General features: G+C 38.2%; 1 protein-coding gene and 1 long non-coding RNA gene across 2 annotated transcripts in view; one reads left to right on the plus strand and one right to left on the minus strand.

Moving 5' to 3' along the window:
- The window catches only part of LOC139734994 (protocadherin Fat 1-like), a 127,029-nt gene that overhangs the window by 38,849 nt on the left and 61,717 nt on the right, over positions 1-26,463 (minus strand). Inside the window, exon 7 of the mRNA XM_071645804.1 lies at positions 19,073-19,210. Coding sequence (XP_071501905.1) covers positions 19,073-19,210 — 138 coding nt within the window. The remainder of the gene's footprint in view (positions 1-19,072; positions 19,211-26,463) is intronic.
- On the plus strand, positions 13,244-15,779 carry LOC139742307 (uncharacterized). The gene is made up of 4 exons (XR_011711670.1): positions 13,244-13,391; positions 14,172-14,319; positions 14,998-15,101; positions 15,485-15,779. It is a non-coding gene; the product is annotated as an uncharacterized lncRNA (long non-coding RNA).

Consider the following 26,463-nt stretch of genomic DNA (forward strand, 5'->3'; position numbering starts at 1 on the left):
CATTCGGCAAACCTCTCTGCACGTTCTTGAAAGTGTCCACTCACTGTCTTAAACATGTCCGGACGTTTCCGCACCTTCGGGGGAGAGAAAAACTTCCGCGTCCAAATTTTGATCGAGACCAAAATTTGGACGTGGAAATGAACTTCCTGACACCTTCGGCAACTTGTCCTGAGGACATCGTCAGGACATCCCGCCTGTCCTTAACCCTTCCGCTCCTTTCGCAAACGCTCGTGAAAGAATCCCGCGGTGTGGGGAAGCTTCGCGAATGAAGGAGAAAGACACAGGAATGCTTTAGGACAGCGCGGAGCCGATGCGGATCTATGTATGCAAGTGTCCGGAGCCGATGCGGACATTTTGTGAACAAGACATGAACGTGTCAACACGTTCCACAAGCGAAAGATCTTGAAAGTAAAAAAAAAAGAAAAGATCAATTCAGCATCATGTCAATGAAACGTAAAAACACCAATAAAGGAGGTGAGGTCCCCATGCAACTCCCGCAGCCAAACCTCTCTTCCACTGATTAGAAAGCAAGGCAGAAGGCAGTGGATATTTTGCCGACAGTAATTAAGAAAAAGAGGAAGCAGCACTCTCCCCTCTGAGTAAACTTTGTTTTTTGTTGCGTTCTTTTAAGAAATCATTTTCATTGAGTGATTTTTAATAGTTGCCATTACATCGTATAAATAGCGCATCGTTCCGTTCGCTTTAAATGTGCCCGCCCAACTCAAAACCTACAAAAGTGGAACTAGGTCAAAATCTTTATACATAATAACTTATGTCGAAGTAGACTGTTATAAGCTTGAAAAATTATCTAACTTGTTTAATAATGACCATCTTAACACATTCAAAGGGGACCAGGGCCAGTGCTATCTCACCACCTCTCACAGCTAGTATAAGAAGCTATAGGGCAAAGTGAATTTCGGCTGGTGTGACCTCCATGGCGGCTAGCAGTCAAACGAGAAAAATCGAAAGTCGGCTGCCAATTTATAACCTTGCTCTTTTTCCTTAACTCTAACTCTTGTTGTCCGCAAGTCATCCTGATTGTCCTCGTTCATGATTTTCCCACTCCTAGTGTAATCCTAGATGTGTCAACGCTGTTCGGCTACAATTAGCATATTCCGGGGTATTTCGCGCTCTTCCTGAATGAGTCCTAGGACATTCCTAGGAATGTCAGCAGTCGGTCTGCAGAGATTCCTAGGAATGTCCCTGGACAAGCCGATTCGCACACTTTTTCCGAGTATGACATGAACAGGATTCCGAAATGACAGAATTTGCTTCCGCAACTCTTCCTTGACTTGTCCTCGCCCTTAGGAAACAGGCCATGCGACATTGGCGCTCCATACAAATTGTTCATGGTTGAAAAAACCATGATTTCAACCTTCGTGAATTCGGGCTATAGAGACGTGTGTGTATGTGCGCGCGCGTGCGTGTGTATGATTGTATAATATACAGTCATGTGTGTTTTTCTGTAACTTAATCTATGATATATAAGGTATGGTTACAATCAGAAATACCGTAATTGGCTGAATTAAAGAATATGTTATTTACATATTGTGAGGAAGAAACAAAATATTCCATTAAAAGAAATAAATTGGGCCTGCATTAATTGAAGTTGGAGTGTCTGATTTAACGGAAAATTAATGTTATCACCAACCCCCATAGGCGTTTTGGTGCTTTCCCTTTCTTATTGTAACAGCAGCAATACCTGATATCTCCTCCCGAAAGGTAGGTTCCTATGTAGTTCTATAAAATTAATGGATTTTGTAAAGCGTTTTGTATTATTCTGGATTGTACTTACAAGGTGAAGCAAATGGAGAGATGGATTGAACACTATCTTGAGTTGTATTCAAGGGAAAATGTTGTCTCTGAGCTTGCCCCAGATGCTGTTGACTGCTTACCCATCATGCATGAACTTGATGCAAACCAACTGTAGAGGAGCTTGGCGATGCCATTGATTCACTTGCAAGTGAAAAAGCACCAGGAGAGGATGGTATAACCCCTGAGGTTATCAAATGTGGGAAAACTGTTCTCCTTAAACACCTCCATGAGTTCTTTTGTTAGTGCTGTGATGCCAGCATACTCTGTACAAGAATAAGGGAGAGTGCCGTGACTTTAACAATTACCGTGGAATCTCTTTGCTGAATATAGTAGGGAAAGTTTTTGCTCGTATTGTTCTGTACCGGCTGCAGTTCTTGGCCAACCGCATCTACCCTGAATCCCAGTGTGGTTTTAGTGAAGGTATTGAGATCTACCATTGACATGATCTTCTCTCTCCAACAGTTGCAAGAAAAGTGCAGGGAACAGAAGAAACCACTTCATATAGCCTTCATAGACCTAACAAAGGCTTTTGACTTAGCAGAAAGGGGCTCTTCAGATTGCTCCAGAAGATTGGCTGTCCTCCAAAACTGCTGGCTATCATCTCTTCATTTCATGACGGCATGTACAGCACAGTGCGATATGATGGGTCAACTTCCGCACCTTTCCCAATCTGTAGCGGGGTGAAACAAGGATGTGTCCTGGCACCAACTTTGTATGGTATTTTCTTCTCTATGCTGTTGTCCTATGCCTTTGAGAATGCTACTGAGGGCATCTACCTACATACAAGATCTGATGGCAAGCTAGCTGTTCAATCTGGCCTGTGTGAAAACAAAGACCAAAGTGCGTCATGTCAGGGAAATGTTGTTTGCAGACGATGCAGCACTCACAGCTCATACAGAAGAAGCCCTCCAAACTATCATTGATAGATTTTCGCAAGCATGCAAGGAGACTTACAATCAGCCTGCAGAAGACCAAAGTCATGTGCCATCACAGGGAGTTGAAACCCCTCCTTCCATCACTATTGACAATTACCAGTTGGATGCTGTCAACAGCTTCACTTACTCGGATTCAACCATCACTAGCAACATGTCTGTGGATGCTGAGCTGGGTAAAAGTATTGGTTAGGCCTCTACTGTTATGGCTATGCTCACCAAAAACGGAGAGTATGAAAGAACAGGAAGCTCTCAATAAACACCAAAGTCTGCGTTTATCAGGCTTGCATCCTGAGCACACTGCTGTATAGCAGCGAGACCTAGCCTCTGTATGCAGCCCAGGAAAGACGTTTGAATAGCTTCCACCTTCGTTGCCTCCGACGTATAGTAGGCAAAACTTGGAAGGATAAAGTCCCAAACACTGATGTCCTAAAACATTCTAAGATGTCATAAAGCAAGTTTGCCCTGCTGAGTCAAAGGCGTCAACGATGGCTAGGACACGTGTGCAGAATGGCTGATGGTCGTATCCCAAAGGACATCCTATATGGAGAGCTAATTGCCACTGGTTCCAGCGCTATTAGTTGGCCAAACTTCAGGTACAAGGATGTCAGTAAGTGCGATATGAAAGTAACTGGTTTGAAAGTGGGGAGTTGGGAAACCATTGCTGCAGACCGTACAAGGTGGAGACTTGTCGTTCGTGATGGCATCATGCATGGGGAAACACAGAGAAATGGGAAGACAGAGGACAGCTGCTATGCGCACATCTCCACAGCCGACCTCTTTCATTTGCAGCAAGTGTAGCGGAGACTGCCATTCAAGAGTTGGCCTGTTTAGTCATAGCATGAAATGCTCAAGCAAGAAATAAACTGGTGTAATATGCAGGGTGTGTGCCATTGTCTCACGAGACAGATGGATGCCAACCAACCATGACTAGTACCTGAGCATTCTATGAGTGTGTATGTTCAGGCAGTAAAAAAGGTAGTAAAATTGTTATGGGTATGGGTGGGAAGGGAAGGATAGATAGCTATGTAAAGGCTGGGATGGGGGATGGGGTGTTTGATTGATTGATTCGTTTTTGACTGGGAACGGTAGGAGGGACAGCTGATGCCTGTCTGGTGGTGGGCTGGATTTTAAAGAGGATGGGAGATTAGAATATGGAGGAGTTTTTATGTGTTTTGTGTAGTTTGCAGGTGCATTGTTATGTACGGAGGGCAGCTAGGGAGATTTGTTATTATGAATGGGTTTTATGGTAGATATGATCATTCACTTCCAATTTTTTATTTTGGTACTTCCTGCACTTCTGTTATTTTACACGTTATATTGAAAAATGTAATGTACGTCGCAATTGTACGCTGTACAGTAATACCAAAGAGAATTTATGTTGCTGGTGGTATTTGAATGGAAGTGAATGAATAGTATTTGAAAAACGTGTGTGTGGGGCGTGTGTGTGTGTACGCGTACCCGCGTGTACAAAATCGTCTGTGTACTGTTATTGAGTCGTCACCGAAGCGATCGCGATCTGGACTAATATACCTAGAACTGAGGATTGTGTATTAAAACAGGTACATTCAAGATCAAGACTGTTTTACAAATAATCATGCACACACAAAGTATCAATGTAGTGCCAGTTTAACAGAGCTTCGTCTTCTTCTTATGGCTACTGCAAACATACCCACTGTATATGTACTTAACCACGCTACCTCCTTATCCCACCACTTTAACACATGACGTCATGCATTTGTTGTCTGTGCTCCTTCGGCTTCCTTTTCCATTGTTCTACATATTGACTACATGTTATTATTACATGTTTTGTCTCGTCAATTGGCGTTCCTTTGTTGTGTCTCTTATTAGGTCTACATCTTAGTTTATCAAACTTGCACCAGTGTCATGATATAGACTATAGTGTTTGTTTTCTTCGAGCATGGCTCAAACCCTAAATTTTCCTTTTAATTCATTGAATAATGAGGAATTTTTTGATATAGCCATGCAGTATCCCACTTCAACTGAGACGCATCACGAATTTTCCAGCTTTGAAGATTTCTTTTCCACAACAGGCAACACCGCACTCGATTTGGATTATAACCGTGGTCAAGATAACTCTATCCAATGTCCATCTTGTTATCATTTAACAGAGAATCAGTTTAAACAAAATATTAAATCAGTTACGCTTTTACATTAGAATATAAGAAGTATCAATAAACATTTTGATAATTCAATACATTTGTTAGAAAAATCAAAAGACAATTGTGCGACCATTGCTTTAACGGGGACAGGGCTTTCACAACTTTCTGGACAGAAAATTTATACCCTCCCTGACTTTGATTCAATTATAAATGGAGTTGAAATTTATTTGCCAAAGAAATCTAATCACTTATAGGTCCAGAAAGGCTTAATTGTATGAATAATACAGCTGAATCACTTTTCACAGAACTTATAATCCGAAATAATCTTCAGACCCTGAAGGATACAGTATGTATGGAAAAAGAAGAAAAAGAAATGGAAAAACATTTTGATTGGTGTTATATACAGACCTCCGAATTCAAGCGTCAACGAGTTCATGATTTATTTGTAGGATTTACTAAATGATCCAATATTTGCAAATAAGGATTCGCATTTGGTTGGTGATTTCAATATTGATTTGATTAAGTGCAACTCCTTGAATACATCACAAGAATTTATTGAATTTTAAATGTCCGTCTCTTTTATGCCTATGATCTCAAAACCCACCCAAGTCACAGAATTAAGTGCCACTTTAATTGACGATGTTTTTACTAATAAAATTTCACCTTCGGAATCAGCTGGTATTGTGTTATCAGATATATCCGATCAGTATTCTATTGGTATTCATATCTTCTGTTATGAAGAATAGATTTAAAAATTCCGAAATTAGATTTTCATATTCCAATACGTAAGATTAAAGAAAAATAAAAATATAGAAAAATAATCCGAGACTTCCTTGGAATACATAAATAATTCTAAAAGCGATTAACAGGAAATATAATCTGTTTTGTAGGTATATAAGTATAATCCCACTGAGCAAAATAGATTGAAATGTGTTAATTATAAGAATATTTTTACAAAAGTTCTCCGAATACAAAAAAAAGGAAATATACAAATCAACTTGATTTAAGCATGATATGCTGATTTTTGAAATTGTATGTGATCTTTATGATAAGAAAAGTTCTAGTTTTCATGGTATTAATAAATGTTTACTGATTTTTTTTTTATGTCGTTGATCCCCTTATCCACATTTTTAACTTGTCTATCTCGACTGGTGTTGTACACGATAATATGAAAAGAGCTAAGATTGTACAGTGTTTAAAAAAGATAATAAAAGTTATGTTTTCATGGTATTAATAAATGTTTACTGATTTTTTTTTTTATGTCGTTGATCCCCTTATCCACATCTTTAACTTGTCTATCTCGACTGGTGTTGTACACGATAATATGAAAAGAGCTAAGATTGTACAGTGTTTAAAAAAGATGATAAAAGTGATGTTAACAATTACAGGCCCATTTCTCTACTCTCAAGTATGCCAATGGTTTTTAGAAAGAATTATATTTGTTAGAACATCTATAGATTTTGCCAAGCAAATCATGTATTTACTGATTCACTAGTTAATTTGGTTTTTCGTGAAAACCATAGCACATCACATGCTCTACTCTCGTTTGTAGAAAAAAGCGACACAAGCATTAGATAGTTTTTGTCAAATGGTATGTATCTTCCTGGACTTCTCCAAGGCCTTCAACACCACTAAACATGAAATACTACTTCGTGGGAAGGCCGTAGAGTGGTTCATGAGCTATCTAACAGAAAACAATTTGTGACTTTTAACAACATAGACTCTCAGATGTTAGATATAGATTGTGGTGTTCCACAAGGCAGTTTACTAGGCCCACAACTCTTTGTAATTTAGAGTAATGATTTTCACACATCTTCGAAATTATTATCGTTTACACTGTTTGCAGATGATTCTAATTTTTTTTTTCGCCCACCCTGTTCCTCATACTCTCTTACGTTTCCTGAACTCAGAATTGATAGAAGTTTCACATTGGGTTAAGGCTTATAAACTTTCCCTTAACACTGCTAAATCTAAATTCATGATTTTCAGTAATTTTATAAAGATACTGCCTTTGGACATACTTTATTACATACTGATAATATTTTTCTTTTGCAAGTCTTGGTATTTGTGTGGATAATAAACTTACATGGAAACACCATGTTAATGTTCTCTGTAAAACAATCTCACGAAATATAGGTGTGATTATAAGACTGAAATATTTTTACCATCTTCCACATTATCTATGCTAAACTCCAGTTTTATTTTATTTTATTTAAACTATGGAATTCCAATGTGGGGCAACACTCATCAATTTCTTTTGGAAAAACTTAAATCCGCGTGCTCATACTGAGAATTTGTTTTGTGATGATTAATTATGAAAGATAAATGATTTATATTCATTTCTGTTGGGTCAATTTATATTAATATACAATAATTAAAATTTACCACAAATATTTGATCAAATCTTTCGTAGCAATGGCGCAGTACACAATTATCCTATTCGACGTTCCAGTGAATATCATTTACCATTACTACGAACAAGTCTTGCCTAAAATACATTTGTTTTCACAGGCCCAAGGTTCTGGGACAGCCTTGACAATGCTCTAAAAGATGCTCTGACTTTTCTTCCCTTTAAATCAATACTTACAAACACAATATAATAGATCAAAATATCTATTTTTGGTTATTTTCATAAAAATAAACAAATAAATAGATAAACGATAAGTATTTTAAAATTACTAGGAGTTTGTGTTTTATAATAAGTCAAATTTGTGTAGAATTTCAAGTTTTTACTCATGCCTTCGTGACCTTTCCAGTTAACTGAATTGTAGACACTTGTTTATGTTTCTCTCCATTCCTTTGTTACGCCTATCTTTACATTGTTTTCCTGCCTGTTCCGTCCTTGCTTTCTAGTCCTTGTTTTTTTTCTGTTTATGTCTGTTTCGCCTGACGTCATGATATCAAAATTTTCATACATGGAGTCCTTGACGGATCTTGAGATGCCCTCATCTCCTAGATTAATTCACAAATTTTACAAGCTATGTTTTTCTTGTGAATTCCTCTTTTCAATATAGAGTTACAAAATAAGATTGTATTGCTTACTTGTTTATTTATCTAGAAAACAAAGATGACATCATTATGATATTGTATCCATGTTTTGTTGAAACTTTTATGATTCAAAGTTCCCTAAGATATTATGTACTCATGTAAGCGTGATGTATACTGCATTTTATTAATCTATATGGTATGAAATCATTTCATTTGAATTGAAACAAGACTCCCAACTGGGATAATCGGTTGCAGGCGAAAGGTGGCTAGCAGTGCATTAAAAATGCCCCCCCCCCCCCCATGAGAGTTGAGATATCCACGTCACCCAATCTTGTCTTAAATCTATCAACAGTTGGGGCGTCCCTAGCATTCATTGGTTGAAGATTCCATTCTGCCATTGTCCTCGGGAGGGAGGAATTATTTTGTAACAGTCCTTCCTAGTCACCAGGTGAAGGAAGGAACGAATCGAAGATTTCCTAGATTTTATTCCATCAGAAGATATTTTCGATTGATACCTGTGATTTTCTACAGCAGCAATAGAATGAATGGATTCATACAGAAATTTGAGTCTGAAAATTGCCAGGCGGTCTTCAAGGTGTTTCCACCCCAGTTCTGCTATCATTGAGGAGACATAAGATCTTCTGGAGTCCTTGCAAACAAATCTCGTTGCTCCATGTTGTACAGTTTCAAGTTTAAAGGAGACCTCCGCATGATTTTCAGATTTTTACATTTGAACAACTATAAATTAGTTATACTGAGGACAGAGTTTCAGAATTTGTGATGATTAGGATGAAGAATTAAAGAATATTTTCAAAATTTAGAACAAATTGCGATGAACAAGGATGATGAGATAGCAGAGTCACCGTAAGAATGCATGAGTTGGGGTTCAAGGAAGCAGAACAAAAGAAGAAGGCATGCATAGATTATACACAGGTGAACTCGCAAGTAAGCGGTATTGTAATGGAATTGCACTGCTACATTTCTGAAATATGTGAACCTCCTATGTCATCATCCTTGTTCAGTGTAATTCGTTCGAGGTTTTTCAAAGTATTGTTTATTCTGCTCAAAAACCACAATTCTACAAATCTATACATGGAGTTGTCGATTTATGTACTATTTGATGTGAAATTATGAAAATCGTCTGGAATGTCCCTTTGAATTTATAATCTTGCTTATATGGGTCCTATACTGTCGAGGCACAATATTCCAGTTTTGGACGTATTAAGGTTTTGTAGGCAGTCTCCTTGACCTTGCATGGACAGCTGTACATGTTTCTTCGCAGAAGAATGCCTAATGCTTTGTTTGCTTTAGATGCGTCAGCCAATAACACATGTCAAATTGCTGGTTATTTCAATACCCCAGGAAATGTGGCTTGCAACGGAGCATAAAGGTTTTCCGTTCATGTTGTAATAAGTTGGGAAAGGCTTCCGTTTGTGAGTAACATGTAAAACGAAACATTCATCTGTATTGAATCCAATTTGCCAACGGGACATCCAATTACACAAAGTATTTGGTGTCATTTTGTAACATTCTTCTGTCTTCATCAGATTTTATTTTACGATACAGTATGCAATCGTCTGCCAAGAGACGTACTTGAGAATTGGTATTGTGTGGCAGATCATTGATGCAAAGAACATAAACAACAAGGGTCCTGTATTAGACAGTGATTTGCGGAACGCCTGATTCGACAGGTAGAGGGGAGGATGAAACACCTTCCAACACAACACACTGCGACCTCTTGGTGAAGAAATTTTAAGGCAATTGGGAAGAGAACCTGTAATAGCTGAATGTTTTAACTTTAAAAGGAGTCTGTGATGGGGGCAGTATCAAAAGCCTTGCTAAAATCTGTGATGGCGTCAGCTTGACCCTGATAACCCAAGATTTCTGCTAAATAATTAACAGTCAGAGTAACTAGTGTTTCACATGATCGACCCTTCCTGAAACCATGATGTTCCTCATTGAGAAAATTGATCATGCTTTTAAAAATGACTCACAATATTTGAATGAATTTTATGCTCTAAAATCTTACACGGGATTGACGTCAATGAAACCGGTCTATAATTTTGATGTGTAGCAGCATCATGTACGTGGAAAGAGATTCTTTTTACCTCCCTGGTATACTAGCAGTATATGAGTGGATACAAAGAACCAAGGAATCTAGGCTATTTATTTATGCAACGATGTGAAAAGGAAACACACTAAAACAGACCTCAACTAATGGATACAATTAAAACAACATTATTGAATTCATATGAATCTCTGTCACTTGTCTTTAATAGGCCTGCAGTGTACTTATAACGGGCCAATTCCACATGATTAATGTGCACAAGGCACAGTGGAAAAATGAATTAATATGAAATACACAAAATCATTACAAGCACATGTAGTACCACCTTAGTTCATGGAAGTAAGTACAGCCGTTAAAGAACGGAACGATAATGATGAGAAATAAGAAATTACATAATGTACAAAAAGATAGATCTAATGGAAAGCAGTCTTAAACGTATGAGTCTTGAGGGCAGTTTTAAAACAGTCTTGAGGCATCGATTCCACAGGTAAGGTCCAGCATGTACAAACGACCTATCCCCCATGATTCCTTAGTTTAAACCAACAAGCAATTCATCTTATGGAAATGAAATTGTCTAATCGTGACCTAGAGATAGCCTGATATGGTGAACCACTTAGAATAAACAATCAGTTCTAAGATATTACAAATTAAAATGTACCATTTCCGGCAGAATCTTTCTTTTCATTGAGCCATCCATATATACCTGTGTGGTATGATAGTGAATCTAAAAGTGCCCCTTACACAACAAATTGATGATTGAATTGCATGGCGTTCTTGTATTTTTTTAATGGAACTTCTGATTCAGATGTGTACCGATATGCAGTTAGGTTTGGTGAATGGGGAAAGTATTCTTTGATTCGTTCGTAGGGTAATCATGCGTTGATACTCGAGCTTTTGAACTTCTGCTGTTATTCTTGAACCAGTGCCGCTGGAATCGTTACACAGACCCTCTAATAATAGTCTAACTTTGTCCTATCATTGCTACCAATAGTACCATACTAAGGGTCTACCAAAATCTTTCTTCATGTCCATGATTTTTGTTCCTTTCCACCAGTGTCAAACATTAAGCATCCATTCTGGCACGGCGTCGAGTTTGGTGCAACATGTTGATATATCCGGGGTCCTGATCTTGCTGGATACAGTTTTGTTGCCGCCTACCTCGGTGGCGCAGCAGAGCTAGCTCGCAATCAGGGAGGTTTGAATTTCTACATTATTGTGTCCGCCACATCGTCGGTGTTTTCACGAAGTGGCACGACCGGCCAAAATCGAGTAAATATTCGATTTTAAGATTTTTGCATATTCTGATAGTAAATACCGAGATCTACAACCTGACAAATTTTTGAACCTCAATCTCAAATAATTACGTAATAATAACGACCGTGTCACTTCGTGAAAACTTCGACTGGTCGGTCTACGATTTTCACGAAGTGGCACGATCGCGGGTTGACGGTGCGTATACGCCGGACGTCATCATAAATCATTCATCTGCCAAACGTCCTCGTACGCGCGCGTCTAAAATGGCTGCGCCCAGAGTAACGGAAGCTAGACAGATGAAATCGGTAAAGTTACATTTCGCTCTGTATTGACACTTTAATTGTTCATTTTTCACATTCTTGAATGTAGATTTATGAATGAGGAATTAGAATATCAAAACAGCGTAAATATGTATTCTTGCAGATCACATTGACTTCGTTTGGCGCTGTCCTAGGTTCGTTATCTACGTGTGCAGTCCCACATCTATTATTCGGTGTAAGTGGAGAATAGGCAGGGAAAGTAATTCGAACTAAAGTCAAATGAACACGTCTCACATTTGCATCGAATCTTAAACGCACTAACTGGTGATATATTGTGAAGTTTTATTGTTTCCTGTATTACGAGCTCAAATGTGTAATGCAACGACCTACTTCCCAGGTGGCAGGTAGACTGATTTAACTCTCTTATCTTACGTGATTATGTCTGAATCTTCCAGGAATTTAGATCCATTTAAAGGACAAGTTCACCTTCATAAACATAAGGATTGAGAGAATGCAACAATATTAGTAGAACACATCAGTGAAAGTTTGAGGAAAATTGGACAATCGATGCAAAAGTTATGAATTTTTAAAATTTTTGTGTTGGAACCGCTGGATGAGGAGACTACTACAGCTTGTGAGTCATATGCGTACAACAGTATAAAGAAAATGTAAAAGAAAATTCAACATATTTTCACTTTTTTCGCATAATAAAAGACCTCTTGTCTTGCCTCTTTCTAAAGGCAGGGGGAATAATATTGCCCATAACATTTGTCGGTAACGAGTCAGGGGAATGTGTACTTTTTTCAAAAGATGGAATTTTGTGAAATTCTGTTTATATTTTCCTAATATTGTTGTACGCAAGTTATTCATACACTGCAGTAGTCTTCTCATCCAGCGGTTGCTGCACAAAAATTTTAAAAATGCATAACTTTTGAAGGGATTGTCTGATTTTCCTCAAACTTTCAATGATGTGTTCTACTAATATTGCTACATTCTCTCAATTCTTATGTTTATAAAGGTGAACTTGTCCTTTAAGGGAGTCTAGTCTATATCTAGGCCTACAACTTCAACATCTAATTAAGATAGTTAACAGTGTTACAATGTTAATAGTGTTCTTGACCTGTCCAGGTTACCTGTCCAGGTTACTCTAAAAGTGATGTTATTTCACTGACTACCTTTGAATTCTCAATGAAAAAAAAAAGGATTTTAGAGTTACTTCTGCTAAAAGTCTAACGTTAAATCAGGGAGGTCCTCTTCCCACCTCCCTGTCTAAATTCAGGCGTTACCAACAACAATGGAGACTTTGATAATGTTGTCGAGAATACCGTAACAGCAAATTTGATTTGGATAGACAACAAGCAAAATGCAACGTTTATGCTCAGCACCTGAATTCATAAATTGTTCTATCATGCTATATTTTGAGCCTAAAACTTTAAAAGCCTCAATGTGGTCGTAATTGGCAAGTACTTTTGCCTTAGTTTGCAATTTTTCGTTTTGTTTGTTTTGATTTTCTACAATCTATGGTTCTTTGAAACACTAGGGTTTTTTTTGGGGGGGGCGGGGGGTGGAGGCTTGGGATTCGGAGCTGGGCAAATTGTAAAATTAAACCAAAAGAGATGTTCATTGTTCATAAACTTCAGATTCTGGTAAGCCGTAGAATATAGACCTGAAAGGGATGGGGGGGGGGGGGGGGGGCAGTGTGATGTTTTGCAAATCTGTGCATCAATTCTATGATCTTACAGAACTGGTAGTGATGGAGTTTCATGTGACTGACATCTTTTATTCATCTTCCATTACAAACAGATATTGAGGCCTTTGTGTGGACAACCCAACAACTTGCAGACTGGAATGAAATGAGTGCTGTCCTTCGATGATGGGCTACTTTACAGTATTGTACTCCATACCGCATTCCTGCAGATTTCTCCTATCATCTCAAGCTTGAACAAGACCCGTTAGTTACATTGCTATCTGTCAATGATTTAGAGTAAATTAGACAGACCAGTGTGTAATAGACAGTGCAGGCACACTACTAGTAATAATAATATTACTAATATGATTTGCCACGTACTAAAATAATTGTTTTGATTACCTTTGAATTCTCCATGAAAAAAAAAATGATTTTAGAGTTACTTCTGCTAAAAGTCTAACATTAAATCAGGGAGGTCCTCTTCCCACCTCCCTGTCTAATTGAGGCGTTACCAACAACAACAAAGAGTTTGATAATGTTGTCAAGAATACCGTACCAGCAAATTTGATTTGGAATAATGGATAGACAACAAGAAAAAAAAAAACTCCTGTGCAACGTTTATGCTCAGCACATGAATTCATAAATTGTTCTATCATGCTATATTATGAGCCTAAAAGCCTCAATGTAGACGTAATTGGCCTATACGTGGCAAGTACTTTTGCCTTAGTTTGCGATTTTTCATTTTGTTTGTTTTGATTTTCTACAATCTATGGTTCTTTGAAACACAGAGGGTTTTTTTTTTGGGGGGGGGGGATGGAGGCTAGGGATTCAGAGCTAGGCAAATTGTAAAATTAAACCAGAGACACGTTCATAAACTTCAGATTCTGGTAAGCTGTAGAATATAGACCTGAAAGGGATGGGGAGGGGGGGGGGGGGCAGTGTGATGTTTTGCAAATCTGTGCATCAATTTTATGATCTTCCAGAACTGGTAGTGATGGAGTTTCATGTGACTGACATCTTTTATTCATCTTCCATTACAAACAGATATTGAGGCATTTGTGTGGACAACCCAACAACTTGCAGACTGGAATGAAATGAGTGCTGTCCTTCGATGATGGGCTACTTTACAGTATTGTACTCCATACCACATTCCTGCAGATTTCTCCTATCATCTCAAGCTTGAACAAGAACCGTAAGTTACATTGCTATCTGTCAAGGACTTAGAGTAAATTAGACAGACCAGTGTGTAATAGACAGTGCAGGCACACTACTAGTAATAATAATATTCCTAATATGATTTGCCACATACTGAAATAATTGTTTTGTCTTACTCTTTCTTTAATTACAACTGTATTTGTAGTTTTATGAATGTGAAGCACTGACATAACATGGAATCCAACATTTTGACATCTAATTATCTGTAGTCATGTTGCATTTTGGTATAAAGGCAATGTTGTCCCTCAGTCTGATTTTGATGTGGTAGCAGTGTGCATTTCTTCAGTGTCATGTATCTTTCAGGACTGTTGTAACTGTAGTTTTTTATTGTTAGTTTGATTATTGTTGTGTTTTTATTTTTTTATTGGGGGGGGGGGGGGGGCAAGGGAGATGAGGAAGAACAGTTACACACACTCTGTACTGATATGAGATACCATCAACTTTGCAAAAGTCAATGGCACATACTGTATGACAAATTCTTGGCAGAGACGATGAAAATGAACTGTCTCAATATACATTTATAGTTTTACTCATGTCAATGTGTTTTTTTCTTTGTTCACTCAGAAGTCAAATGTCTGAGACATTACTTACATGGAATTGACTGTGTCACTGATTTTCACTTGTGATGTCCTGCTTTCTTTATTCTTTACTTTAGTTCTGCTCCTGATTCTAGTCAACAATATGTTCATTCACCATTTCGTCTGGCGTAGCATCCTCTTCTTACTGCACTCAAAGGTTACATTGTGCACCATGCTAAAGGTGAGCAAGATCCATAAACAGCATAACACGTTTTCATGTAGTATTTGGTTTTATTTTGTCATAGACAATTACTAAGAAAATCCAGTGTCAATGGACAATTAGGTGTAATCCTACTACAGTCTTGTTATGCACATTATCACATTGATTTAAACTTTATGATAAAAAAAAAGATGTATTAGCACTTTTGAGTAAAACATTACCAAAGTGTTGATATGAAAGGAACATTATCATATAATTATTTTCTTAGGGAAATCGGTGTAGTTTTAGAAATGTGTAAAATTAATTAAGAAGTATGTTATGACTGTTGTATCAAATGTCATCATTCTCCTCTGCAATGGAGAAGTAACATTGTCTGTGAAAAACAATTGTTCCTCTTTGCATAGGGAGAGAAGCAGATAACAACTGTCTACTGGAGAAAGCCAAGAGAAACCCGAAACAGCTACAAATGACTAGGGTGGCTGAGCTGAACATCTGCACTAAAATCCAAGCCATGGGATCATTGTGGAAGGAGATCATAGCAATATTTCACCACAATCACAGAGTTGCTCCACACAGCAGCATCAAACTTTTCACAAGAGTGTGTGCTCTATGAATGGACAGGCAGGTTCTAGCAGAACATTATTTCGATGTTCTTTTTGATTTTCTATTTAATGACTTTGGGTTTGTATGTGTGCAGAAATGGGGGGGGGGGGGTAGTGGTGTCATAAAGTAGGACATCATTTTTAATAATGGTTATAATAATGATAATGATAATAATCATCATCATAATCATAATCATAACAATAAAAATAGTAATTATAATAATCAACAGTGCTTTAATATATAGCATATGGAAACATTCTGTATTATGCCTTTTGTGCTCAAGGATAGAAATGATTGAACAAAAACATACAATTGCAATTACAATGATACCTTTTTTTCACGTTTAGACTGTAATGGTAGAGACATTACAAGCAAATGTATGCCATTGCTTTTTTATTCAGGATAACAAATAAGTCACTACCTTTTGAACGAAGGTTTCTCTCTGGTGTATTTCCTATTTAAAGTAGTTCTTTCAAATAGTGTGGATTCAAAAGTTACTATCAACATTTTGATCTGTGTATGAATTTTGACTGGAAGCTAGTGCAAGCTTCTTAGCACTGGTGAAATTTTTGTTCATTTTTTTTTTTTAATTTGGACACTACTCTTGCAGCAGAGTTTGGAATAGCTTGTAATCTCTGTATCTGTTTGACTGACAATCCACAAAGTAATTAATGACAAGATCAACGTGTCACATTAAGAAACCATGAAGTACTGTTGTGCGTTTATCAGTAAAGTCTCAAATTTTCAAAATATTGTATGTGAAAGAATCAAGGAGATATTAAGGGACATTAATCCTACATACTGTATCTCTCACTGTCACCTTATTCACTGACATTACTCTTGCTAACCATCAATCCACGGGTCTCTCTATACTGCTTTGTCACAATAATGCCATCCTCAATTTCCACTGTATTATGCTTCCCCTCTCTGACTTTAAACAGTGCTTTTCACAACAAAACCATAGCAATGTCAAATACCATATAGATGTCTCTTCTTTTACTTTGTTTATGAACCAGCTCTCCCATCACACTATTCATTTTGTCTCCCTTAGCCCAGCCACCATTAGGCCAAACCCATAAACAATTTTCAGTATTTTTGAATTATGCCTACCCCAGCACCTGTGACACCCACAGCAGACATAAACTAAAGTCAGGACCAAGTCAAGTCAAGTTGTGCAAGTTAGAAAGGTATTAGTAGACTGCAAGAGGGATATAAAAAATCGGATGCTTACATGTCCTCTGCTTGCTCTCTCTCTGCAACTAAAAAATGCCTAATAAACTTTGACGGAAAATGTTTTCTTGGATGATAAATGTACTGCAATACATAGCCATATTATTGCAGTCTGTGTCCACATCAGAAATTATGGCCTAGACATCATTATCTATGTCTTTTTATATTGTATAATTTTGTGGGTTTTACTTTTGAAACAATAATGAGTAAATGCAGATCTGATAGCCACTTCTTACTGAGCTTAGATAAGGAACTTTGTATATGGTATCCTCTAGCAGTGAGAGAAAAGAAAGGGAAACATGAGGATTTTTATATCTTGCAAAATAACATGGTATGGTAATGAATAAAATTTCAGGCACATACTGTGCATAATATGAGTGCTTACAAACTTTTACACAATGAGGGAAGATCAAGACTGTTTGCAGAAGATTTATAATACACTTTGTGAACTGTCACAGCAATTTAAACATCAATTAGTTCAGTCACTGTCTACGAGATTGTATTGCCTTTAATATGAAGAAGGTTATCCATACCAAATCAGCTAGTGTCTTTGTAATTATGTACTTGTATTCATATCATCAAATTCTAGTTTGATTATAAAGTCAATGTTTGGTAAACAGCATTTGACCAGGTTGAAGTTAGGTGATGGGATATGGAAGGAGGTGGAACATTTTGGTCATTATTTTGTAAGATTTTGGGGCTTTAAAGGCAAGAGTCAGTCTAGTCTCATACGTCTGAATAACATTTTTGAATCAACCAAAAAAAAAAATGAAATATTGTAGTACCCTGAATGCCATTAAATATAGATATCATCAAGGTGGATGATACATGCAGAGCTTGGTATAAATGTTAGAACATAACAGAAACCTTCGTTACATCTGAAAAATAAATGAAAGGTAATGTACTGTACCTTAACTTCATTCAAGTTGGAATCTGCATTATATGAGTAGTATGATCCACGTATAGTTTATTGAAAAGCCATATTTAAAACTCGTGTACACACGTGGTAATAAATCTATGAATGAGGAAAGATACCCAAGTAAAGCTCATTTAGTTTTTATGTAATTTAAAAAGTTTTGTAAGGTGTCACGTGTAGGAAATAAATAGAGAGAGGGATTGTGTGTTTGTTTGTGTGTATGTGTGTGTTTGCGTGTGTGTGAGGGAGAGAGAGAAAGAAAGCGAAAGAAAGGGTGGAAAAAGAGTGAAAGAGAGTATTACCAGCACAAAATTATTTTCTTTACAAGAATGACACATTCACAAAGCAATAGAGCAAACTGATTACATTTCATATTCGAAAACAACATGCTTCGTGGTTATAGCACGAGATACAGTAATGCTCCGAGGAAGAGAGTGAATCTTGAAAATTATGATTCGAAATAATGTGCAGAAAGACCGATGCAATGAGCTTAGAGCAATGATCAATGTGTAATATAATGAAGAACAACTCAATAATGCCTTTCTGCGAATGGATGAGAGATTTAGAAGGGGGAAGAAAAAAAAGGTATCAAACAAAATCTTGATACCCAATTCATATCACTAGTATACAAAGGAGCATCGCTAATGCGCGTGCTCGATTATGTGCGCACACGGCTATGAGAAATGATGAAGATAACCTAACGCGCAGCGCGTGCGCGCCGATGGTGTCACTTCGTGAAAAATGAAATCCGCACCATGCGCGAAGAATCGAAGCGGCACGGCCGACGGTGCCGGTTCGTGAAAATATTGGAAGCGTTGTTTACGTGTTTTTGTGTTTTCACGAACCGGCACGACGGACTTTGCCCGATATTTCAACGAAACTTTTATTTTTCACGATGAACCAAGAACATGAAACACACAAACAACTCCTAATCTGTCGTGCAGTGTGATATTTAGGTAACTGGACGTGAAATATAGGCGCAATCATGGATTTTGCAAAGGCAAAAACTTCAAACGCGATTATCTCGAAACTTACTTTCGCGGCTCCGGGGCCGGCTGTGCCGGTTCGTGAAAACACCAACGACATCGATGCTGTAAAGAGAGCTTCCACTTCTATACGGATGAGCTGCAGGCGTGCAGCTGTTTGTTCAAGTATCATATTATGGTAAGCCTAGTCAACACGATCAAAAGATCCTAAAACTGCTCAAGATTTCATTGTACATTTATTTCTGTGTCATGCAAACCTGTTCCCTGTCCAGTTCTGCAGCCAAACTGACCAATCCGTCGTTCGGGTTGATGGTGAACTGGTTAAGCGGATTTCCATCGATGATGACGTACACAACACGTCCATTGGCCCCGCTGTCAGCATCAGTCGCTATCACCTGTTTAGAGAAGAAGTCGATCGATGAATATTTGCACAACACTCTATAAACGCCGTTAATACGATATGTTTTATTTTGATCGACTTAATTTAGATCTTCTGGACTAGTCGGGATAACCCTTCAGCAAGACTTTCTCAGTCTGGTGCTTGCTAAATCATTTAAATGCTCTCAAATGGAGACCTACACATGGGTGTCTGATTCACATTTTACTCTCGTAAATGATTTTTTTTTTCTTAATAACCAACCACTTGCAATAAAAAAAAGGATTCACTAATTCGAATAATAAGCAATACTCTCTGCTATACGGATTAAACCAGCACTTGCCAATGGATACGACACCTGTCAAGATAGTACACGTGTACACTATACTCAGAAGATCGTTTGTTTGAATCAAATTAGAGTAGCTATAGTGCATGCCTATGATTTCTATCATGGCTACAATTAAAACCACTATATGATTAGTGTTTGTTTTATACGTCGATGAAGGACAATCTGTCATTCAGTTGCGATAAAAATCAACTATTGTTTGGCATACTTGAAGTCCCCTCACTATGGTTGACATAGACATTAACATAAAAAATACAACATCCAAACCGGGCAGATCTTCAGGAGTGGAAACTCTTCGTAGTCCATGCAAACAAATGCAGGGGTTCTTAAGTATAGTCATGTCTTATTTCCCTCTACACTTTCATCCCAATGGCGAATACCGAATACTGAAATAATTATCATTCCATTAGGTGATACACTATCAGCGTATCACCTATTTTTAAGGATATTTTCTTTCTTTCTTTCTGACAAATTTTGTGGGAACTATATCTCAACAAAGATTTATGGTGAGCGATCTTTTGCTCATGCTGCTCCCACGCTATAGAACGCTGTTCCATGTAATAATAAGGAGTTCCCACAGTGTTAAAGTTTAAAACTGCTCTCAAGATATTTCTGTTTAAAAAGTATTATGAATGAGTTTGGTTTTGCATCTATGGTACATATATGGTACACTACATTTCCTCTTTCTACTTTAATCCCTCTCCCTTAAAGCGCATAGAGACACTACGGTAGTAGTGGTGATATGCGTTATATAAGCACTGTGTTATTATTATATCTCAAAAGTTACGTGACCAATTTGCATGAAATTTTCCGTGAGGACATTACATGGTAATGTCTTCCCTACCCAACCTATTTTACGTGACACTAATTATGCAATGTGGTCATCTAGGCGCCACCTAGTGATTTTGAATTAGCATCAAATGATCTACCATATCTTAAAAACCAAATGTCATTTCTTTATCATTTTCGGTAGGCAGGAACTTTCAGTCATGAGTAATAATATGGCATAATAGTTATCAGTCTGGCTGTGATGACACGCGCAAATGCCACGATGACTTAATGTTCATTCTACGAGAATGTCAAGCATTTTACAAGTCCACGTGTGCGCGTCCGTTGGGGGCATCCCACGAGACCGACACCCACGAGTCATACGGTCCACGAGACCGACATCAATAATAGGTCCATGAGTCATACAGCCCACGAGTTATACGGCTCAGGAGTCATACAGCCCATGAGTTCGACACTATGCACAAAAGGCTCATGAGACCGACATTAAGCAAACATAGCCCACGAGACCGACACTAAGCAATAATGGCTCATGAGACCGACACTAAGCAAAGAAAGCCCACGAGACCGACAGTAGGCAAAAATGGCCCACGAGACCGACACTAAGCTAAAAAGGCTCACGAGACCGACACTAAGCAAAGAAAGCCCACGAGACCGACAGTAGGCAAAGAAGGCCCACGAGACCGACAGGATAAACAGCGCCATCTACATATCAATCACCTGTACAGGGTGTTCCATGAACGGAAAAATAACATACTGGCGGGTGTAATTTCGTCACGCTATCAATTGAAAGATGGTGACCATCTACATGATTATGAACGACATCAAACATGTATTTCTACATACTGGGGGGGGGGGGGTGGGCAAGTGTGTCAGGGAGTGACATTGTTATCAAGTAGAAAAATAAAATTGTGTTCTTCATGCCCCCCCCAAAAAAAAATAGAAGAATTAGTATTCTTCATTCCCCCCCACAAATGAATTAAAAAGAGGGCAAGAACGATGTATGGATTAATTTTAGAGCTTTGATAATGCCATCGCGCTATTTTACTAGGCTTTCCCAGTTTTTAGCTAGAGATGGACAGGATAAAATTTTTACCTCTTCTCTTTTCTGATTCACTAGTTACTTATTCTATTTTAGATATTCTACCCTCCTGCGTGGAAGTTTTGCAGTAAGATCTATTTGTACTTTTCTCTGTAACTATAATGTAATGCTACTGATTAAAACGTTTTATATCGCAGGGATTCACCTCAATTTGTGGCTTGTGTTATTCTCCTCCAAACAGTGCATTTTTTTCGTGAAATACAATAGCTGTTTTAATGGATGCATCTAATTTTTTCCGAATCCCTTACGCTACCTTAATAGACGATTACGTTATTTTTATTTTTAATTAATACTAATTCAACACCCTCGCAGGTTTACTGTGGAAAGATCTGTTACACACTTTTACTGTACTTTGTTCGGTTTTTTTTTTTCACAAACAAACACCCATGCAAACACAATTAACGATCCTGATCATTTCGGGGGGGGGGGGGGGGCAACTGATGGGGTTACACCCTGCCGGAGATGGCAACTCTTCTTTTCCATCTCTCATATCTTCCTATGCTATTATCAGGACACCCTATACAATTTACTGGTCTATAGGTGGCGCTGTTCATCCTGTCGGTCTCGTGGGCCTTCTTTGCTTAGTGTCGGTCTCGTGAACCTCTTTTGCGTAATGTCGGTCTCGTGAGCCTTGTATGCGTAGCGTCGGTCTCGTGGACCTTTTAAGTGTAGTGTCGGTCTCGTGGGCTTTGTTTGCTTACTGTCGGTCTCATGAGCCTTTTGTGCGTAGTGTCGGTCTCGTGAGCCGTATAACTCCTGGGCTTATTTTACTTGATGTCGAACTCGTGGGCTTTATTTACTCAATGTCGAACTCGTGGGCTGTATAACTGGTGGGCTGTATGACTTGTGAGCTGTATGACTCGTGGGCTGTATGACTTGTGAGCTGTATAACTTGTGGGCTGTATAACTGGTGGGCTGTATGACTTGTGAGCTGTATGACTCGTGGGCTGTATGACTTGTGAGCTGTATAACTTGTGGGCTGTATGACTCGTGGGTGTCGGTCTCGTGACGTGCACCCCGTCCGTTCACACGTTTGTGCGATTTTGCAAGCGTAGCGCGTAGACCTACGACACAACGTGAAAATGCAGAGTTTTTTTTTTCTTGATTTTGGATTCCTGACACAAGCAGTGGCAATATCCATTGATTTCCGATCAAATGACCGATGACAAGGTGAAATTCAAAGTTGAAAATCAGGGTGCGCGTCTATGTGCAAATAAAGTTGAACAAAAAAATGCCTGTGTTTATTTCGCGATAGTGCCTCACAACTGCCGAGGACTGTCTTTTCTTATACTGCATATTTTTTCTTCTGCCTCGTTTGGGTATTTATTCAGGATTCCACGAAACAAATACACAATCAAAATAATATAATCATAACGATGTCACATGTAAGTGATACAAACACAATCGTGCATTAGAGCTTCAACAATTCGTTTGATAATAATTGTTCATTTTTCCCTAGCGTTCTATTGTGTTTCATAATTATAACATTGTATTTCTATTCTCTCATAACAGCTTTCATTTCGTTTCAAAACAAGCTTACAAATACACCAAAATGCTATTGCCAATCCTCTCTTACGTTAAAATTCGGGCACAAATCATAACTTAAGCCCCATTTGAATAGATTGCGTCTCACAGGCAGTAAATTATACAACAATTTTAGATTAAATTCTCGTAATTTGTTTTCTTTTATGTATTCTAAATTATAGGCCTATCTGAATACACTGGTCCAGTCAGCTTGTAAATGAAACTTATTCTCCCAATATTAAGAACATGTATTGGTTAACAAATTTTTTGAAGGTATCAAATTATACAATGCCTTGCTGATCAGATCCATAATGAAATAACTTTTTGTGAAACACACAGATTTGGAATACAAAACACATTTTCTTTTCTGATAAACTATCTAACATTACCTTATTTATTATTTCATTATTACAGAGGATTTCAGTTAAGGCGGAATAAAGATGATGGATATACAATAAAAACAATTGTTAAGTTTTCTGTCACGCCTGTGCGCACACAAGTACAGAGTCGGGTGTGACAGCATGTACAAAGGGCATGTGTGTGCATAAATAGCGGATTCATTTTTTTTTAACATTATGAGCGCATCTTGGTCGCTGTTGCTCGACTTTCTCCCAAATTAAAGTATATTAATGCAAAACAATTCTCGTTTGAGGCAGTGTCACTGCCATTAATTTGATGACATTATGATACCAAAAATTTTGATTAAATTCGAAGTAATCTATTCAAATTCATGAAATTCTTTCGTCGTTATGTTTTCATTGCAACTGATTGACAAATTGCCCTTCATCGACGTAAATAAGCACTGAATTGATCTGTGTTTTAGTAGTAACCAAGATTAAAAAAATCATGGGCGTACATACTCGAACAGATCAGAAGTAATCTGCCATGTTTACGTCTTTCGTCTATGGGAGGTAAATCAATTTTGCTTAAAATCTTTAAATTGACATAAGGTTTTCGGAGCTGTCTCTCATTCACGAATACTTTGATCAGCATTTCCTCTGCAAATTTGGGCATTGGCGTTTATGAGGCAACCAGTTTTCCTAAATAATACATGTACATGCTTTATACAGGCAGGAAGCCGTGACACGACATTTGCTCCTGCGACAATTGCTCCTGTCATATTTCCTCCAAGGACTTAGGATAAGGGTTAGGGTTGTGATAGGTTTTAGGTTTAGTTTGATGTGAGGGCTTGGATAAGGGTTAAGGTTAGGGTTTTTTTCCCTAGCGCATAGAGACATTTCATGTGATAATGCGCTATATAAATATTGTGAATTATCATTATCAGGGCTATGTTTGTGGGTAGAATTTGTATTTGGCTTAGCGTGCAGATATTTCATGGGAGCAAATGTCACAGGAACAACTGTAATGGAATATGATATGATAAAATTTAAATGGAATCGAGCTGTTTTCGAGCTAGCAAGTTGAGTCTTTGCTTTGTGTTCCGTGGCGAAATGTATAACAATCTGTTTTCTAACTGTTCGCGGTAGCGGTTCGATCTCCGACCAAGGATGATCTTTTTAAATCTTTCGCTTTCTTTTTCTTTTTCCAGAGAGAGAGAGAGAGAGAGACTTCTTGGGCATTTTACCTTAGAGGAAAATCACATGAATATTCAAAGGAACCTACCGACTGAGTTTGTATCTGCTAAAAGTTACGATTGTTTTCTTTCGTATACGCTAGCTAATTCCTTCTCGTACAAAAGTATATGAGATTTAAAAAAAATGATCATCTGGGCTACGCAAAGTGGGCTAAAAGTTTACATTTCAAAAGCTACTTTTGAAGGTAGAAAACCCTTAAAACAACTGTTATTACCAACATCCTCTTGCTGAATATGCAGTTAAGAAGCTTACACTGACACACACCCTCACGCAGACACACTAACAATTTCCCTTTGTTTTGTATCCGAAGCATGGCTCCAACTGCCATCAAATTTCATAGGGACGAAGATATTTACTGATCATAACGGCAAGTTGGTACTTGACCATGTTTTTTTTTTTGCAAATTAGGTTAAGAATTCATATTTGAAAAGCTACTTTTGATGGTGAATATGGCCGTCGAATACTTCACGGTATTTTTTTCTATCACGTCAAAGTCCTCTTGCTAAATACTTAATAGTATACTGCATGAGCGATAGTGACACCAATGCCTACACACTCACGCAGGAACACTAGCGCAAATTTTCCTTTGTTTTGTATTTCGGGCCTGTTTGTCCCAATGTGTCAAAATTTTGTGCGCATATATAAATTTGCGAGACATAACTTCGCCCCCATTGGTGGCGCAGAATATTGCAAGTCAAAACTGACGCAGTTCTATATAATGGTGCGATTTTCATTTCTATTCTTATACCAGCATATACCTTTCTATTAATGAACTGCTTTGATCTGAAATTATTCAGTTTCAAAGATGACAATCATTTGCGAGCGATTTTGAATCTGGCGGAACAGGCAACTCTTCTCAGTGATGAGTTACATGTCTTTTACATTGGTAGCTGTATTTCAACGTAAAATTTTAAATGGAATCCTATAAAATCGTATATTTTTTCTTCTCGTGATGCGCCATCGATATGAAATTAAGAACTATAGGTCTTCTTAAAAACTTCTTATTCTTCCATGATACGCACACTGGTCTATATCTTTAAAGTTTAGCATGTTTGATTTTTCTAATGAATTAACCCCGCTAAATATTTGCGTGTTCCAGCGGGTTTTTTTTTCTACTTCTTTCAGGTGAAAAGTGTCATTTTTACACTGCATTTGATTCGCTGCTCCAATACAGGACGCGTATTTTACATGTTGGCAACAATAAGTGAGAAAACAGTGAGAAAAGGGCCGGAGAAAAGGCCGGAGAAAAAACCGGACTCGTGGCCGCGGCCGAGCCCGGCCTTTTATCACTGTAAACGCAAACTGGGCCAAATGTGGTACCATATTCTGGCTTCCAGACCCTCTGTAAGTACTATTCGCCATTCAGAAAATTAACGACCTCAACTGCGAAAACTAGTATAGTTTAAGGTGGTTTTGTTCTGCAGAGGTCTTTGCCTTCGGCAAAGGCGGCGAATTCGTCGCCGCGGAGTCCAGTTGGCAAAGAGTCTGGAAACCAGACTATACCACATTGCGACCTGCGCCCTCCCAGTAATAGTGTTTGTTTACAAGCAGAGCGCCAGTACGTCAAAAATATAGAAGGGTTTGAATTAAAAGCCCGGGCCGAGCCCGGCACTGTAAACGGACAAAATTGCGGGGCCGAGTACCGCAATTGAGACCGGGCTCGGCCGCGGCTCGGCCCCGGTTGGGCCAGGCCCTGCACTGTAAACGGGGTCTATCACCATCGAACACTCTACTGCGGAAAGCTGAGAACTGCGAGGAGCAAAGTTGGTTTTGAAATCTTTAGTGGTGTCCCAACGCTCTGCCAGACTACGGGATAGGGGAGTTGAGATGGGGAAGAGTGGACGATGATTTTTGGCGTTGCCTACTCGCACTGTAATTGTTTAATTTTATGAGTGACCAGAAGGTTATTACGTGTGAAA

This window comes from Diadema antillarum, unplaced genomic scaffold (genome assembly GCF_040938485.1).
Source record: "Diadema antillarum isolate AM-2024a unplaced genomic scaffold, OU_Dant_1.0 scf00000003, whole genome shotgun sequence".
NCBI lineage: Eukaryota > Metazoa > Echinodermata > Echinoidea > Diadematoida > Diadematidae > Diadema > Diadema antillarum.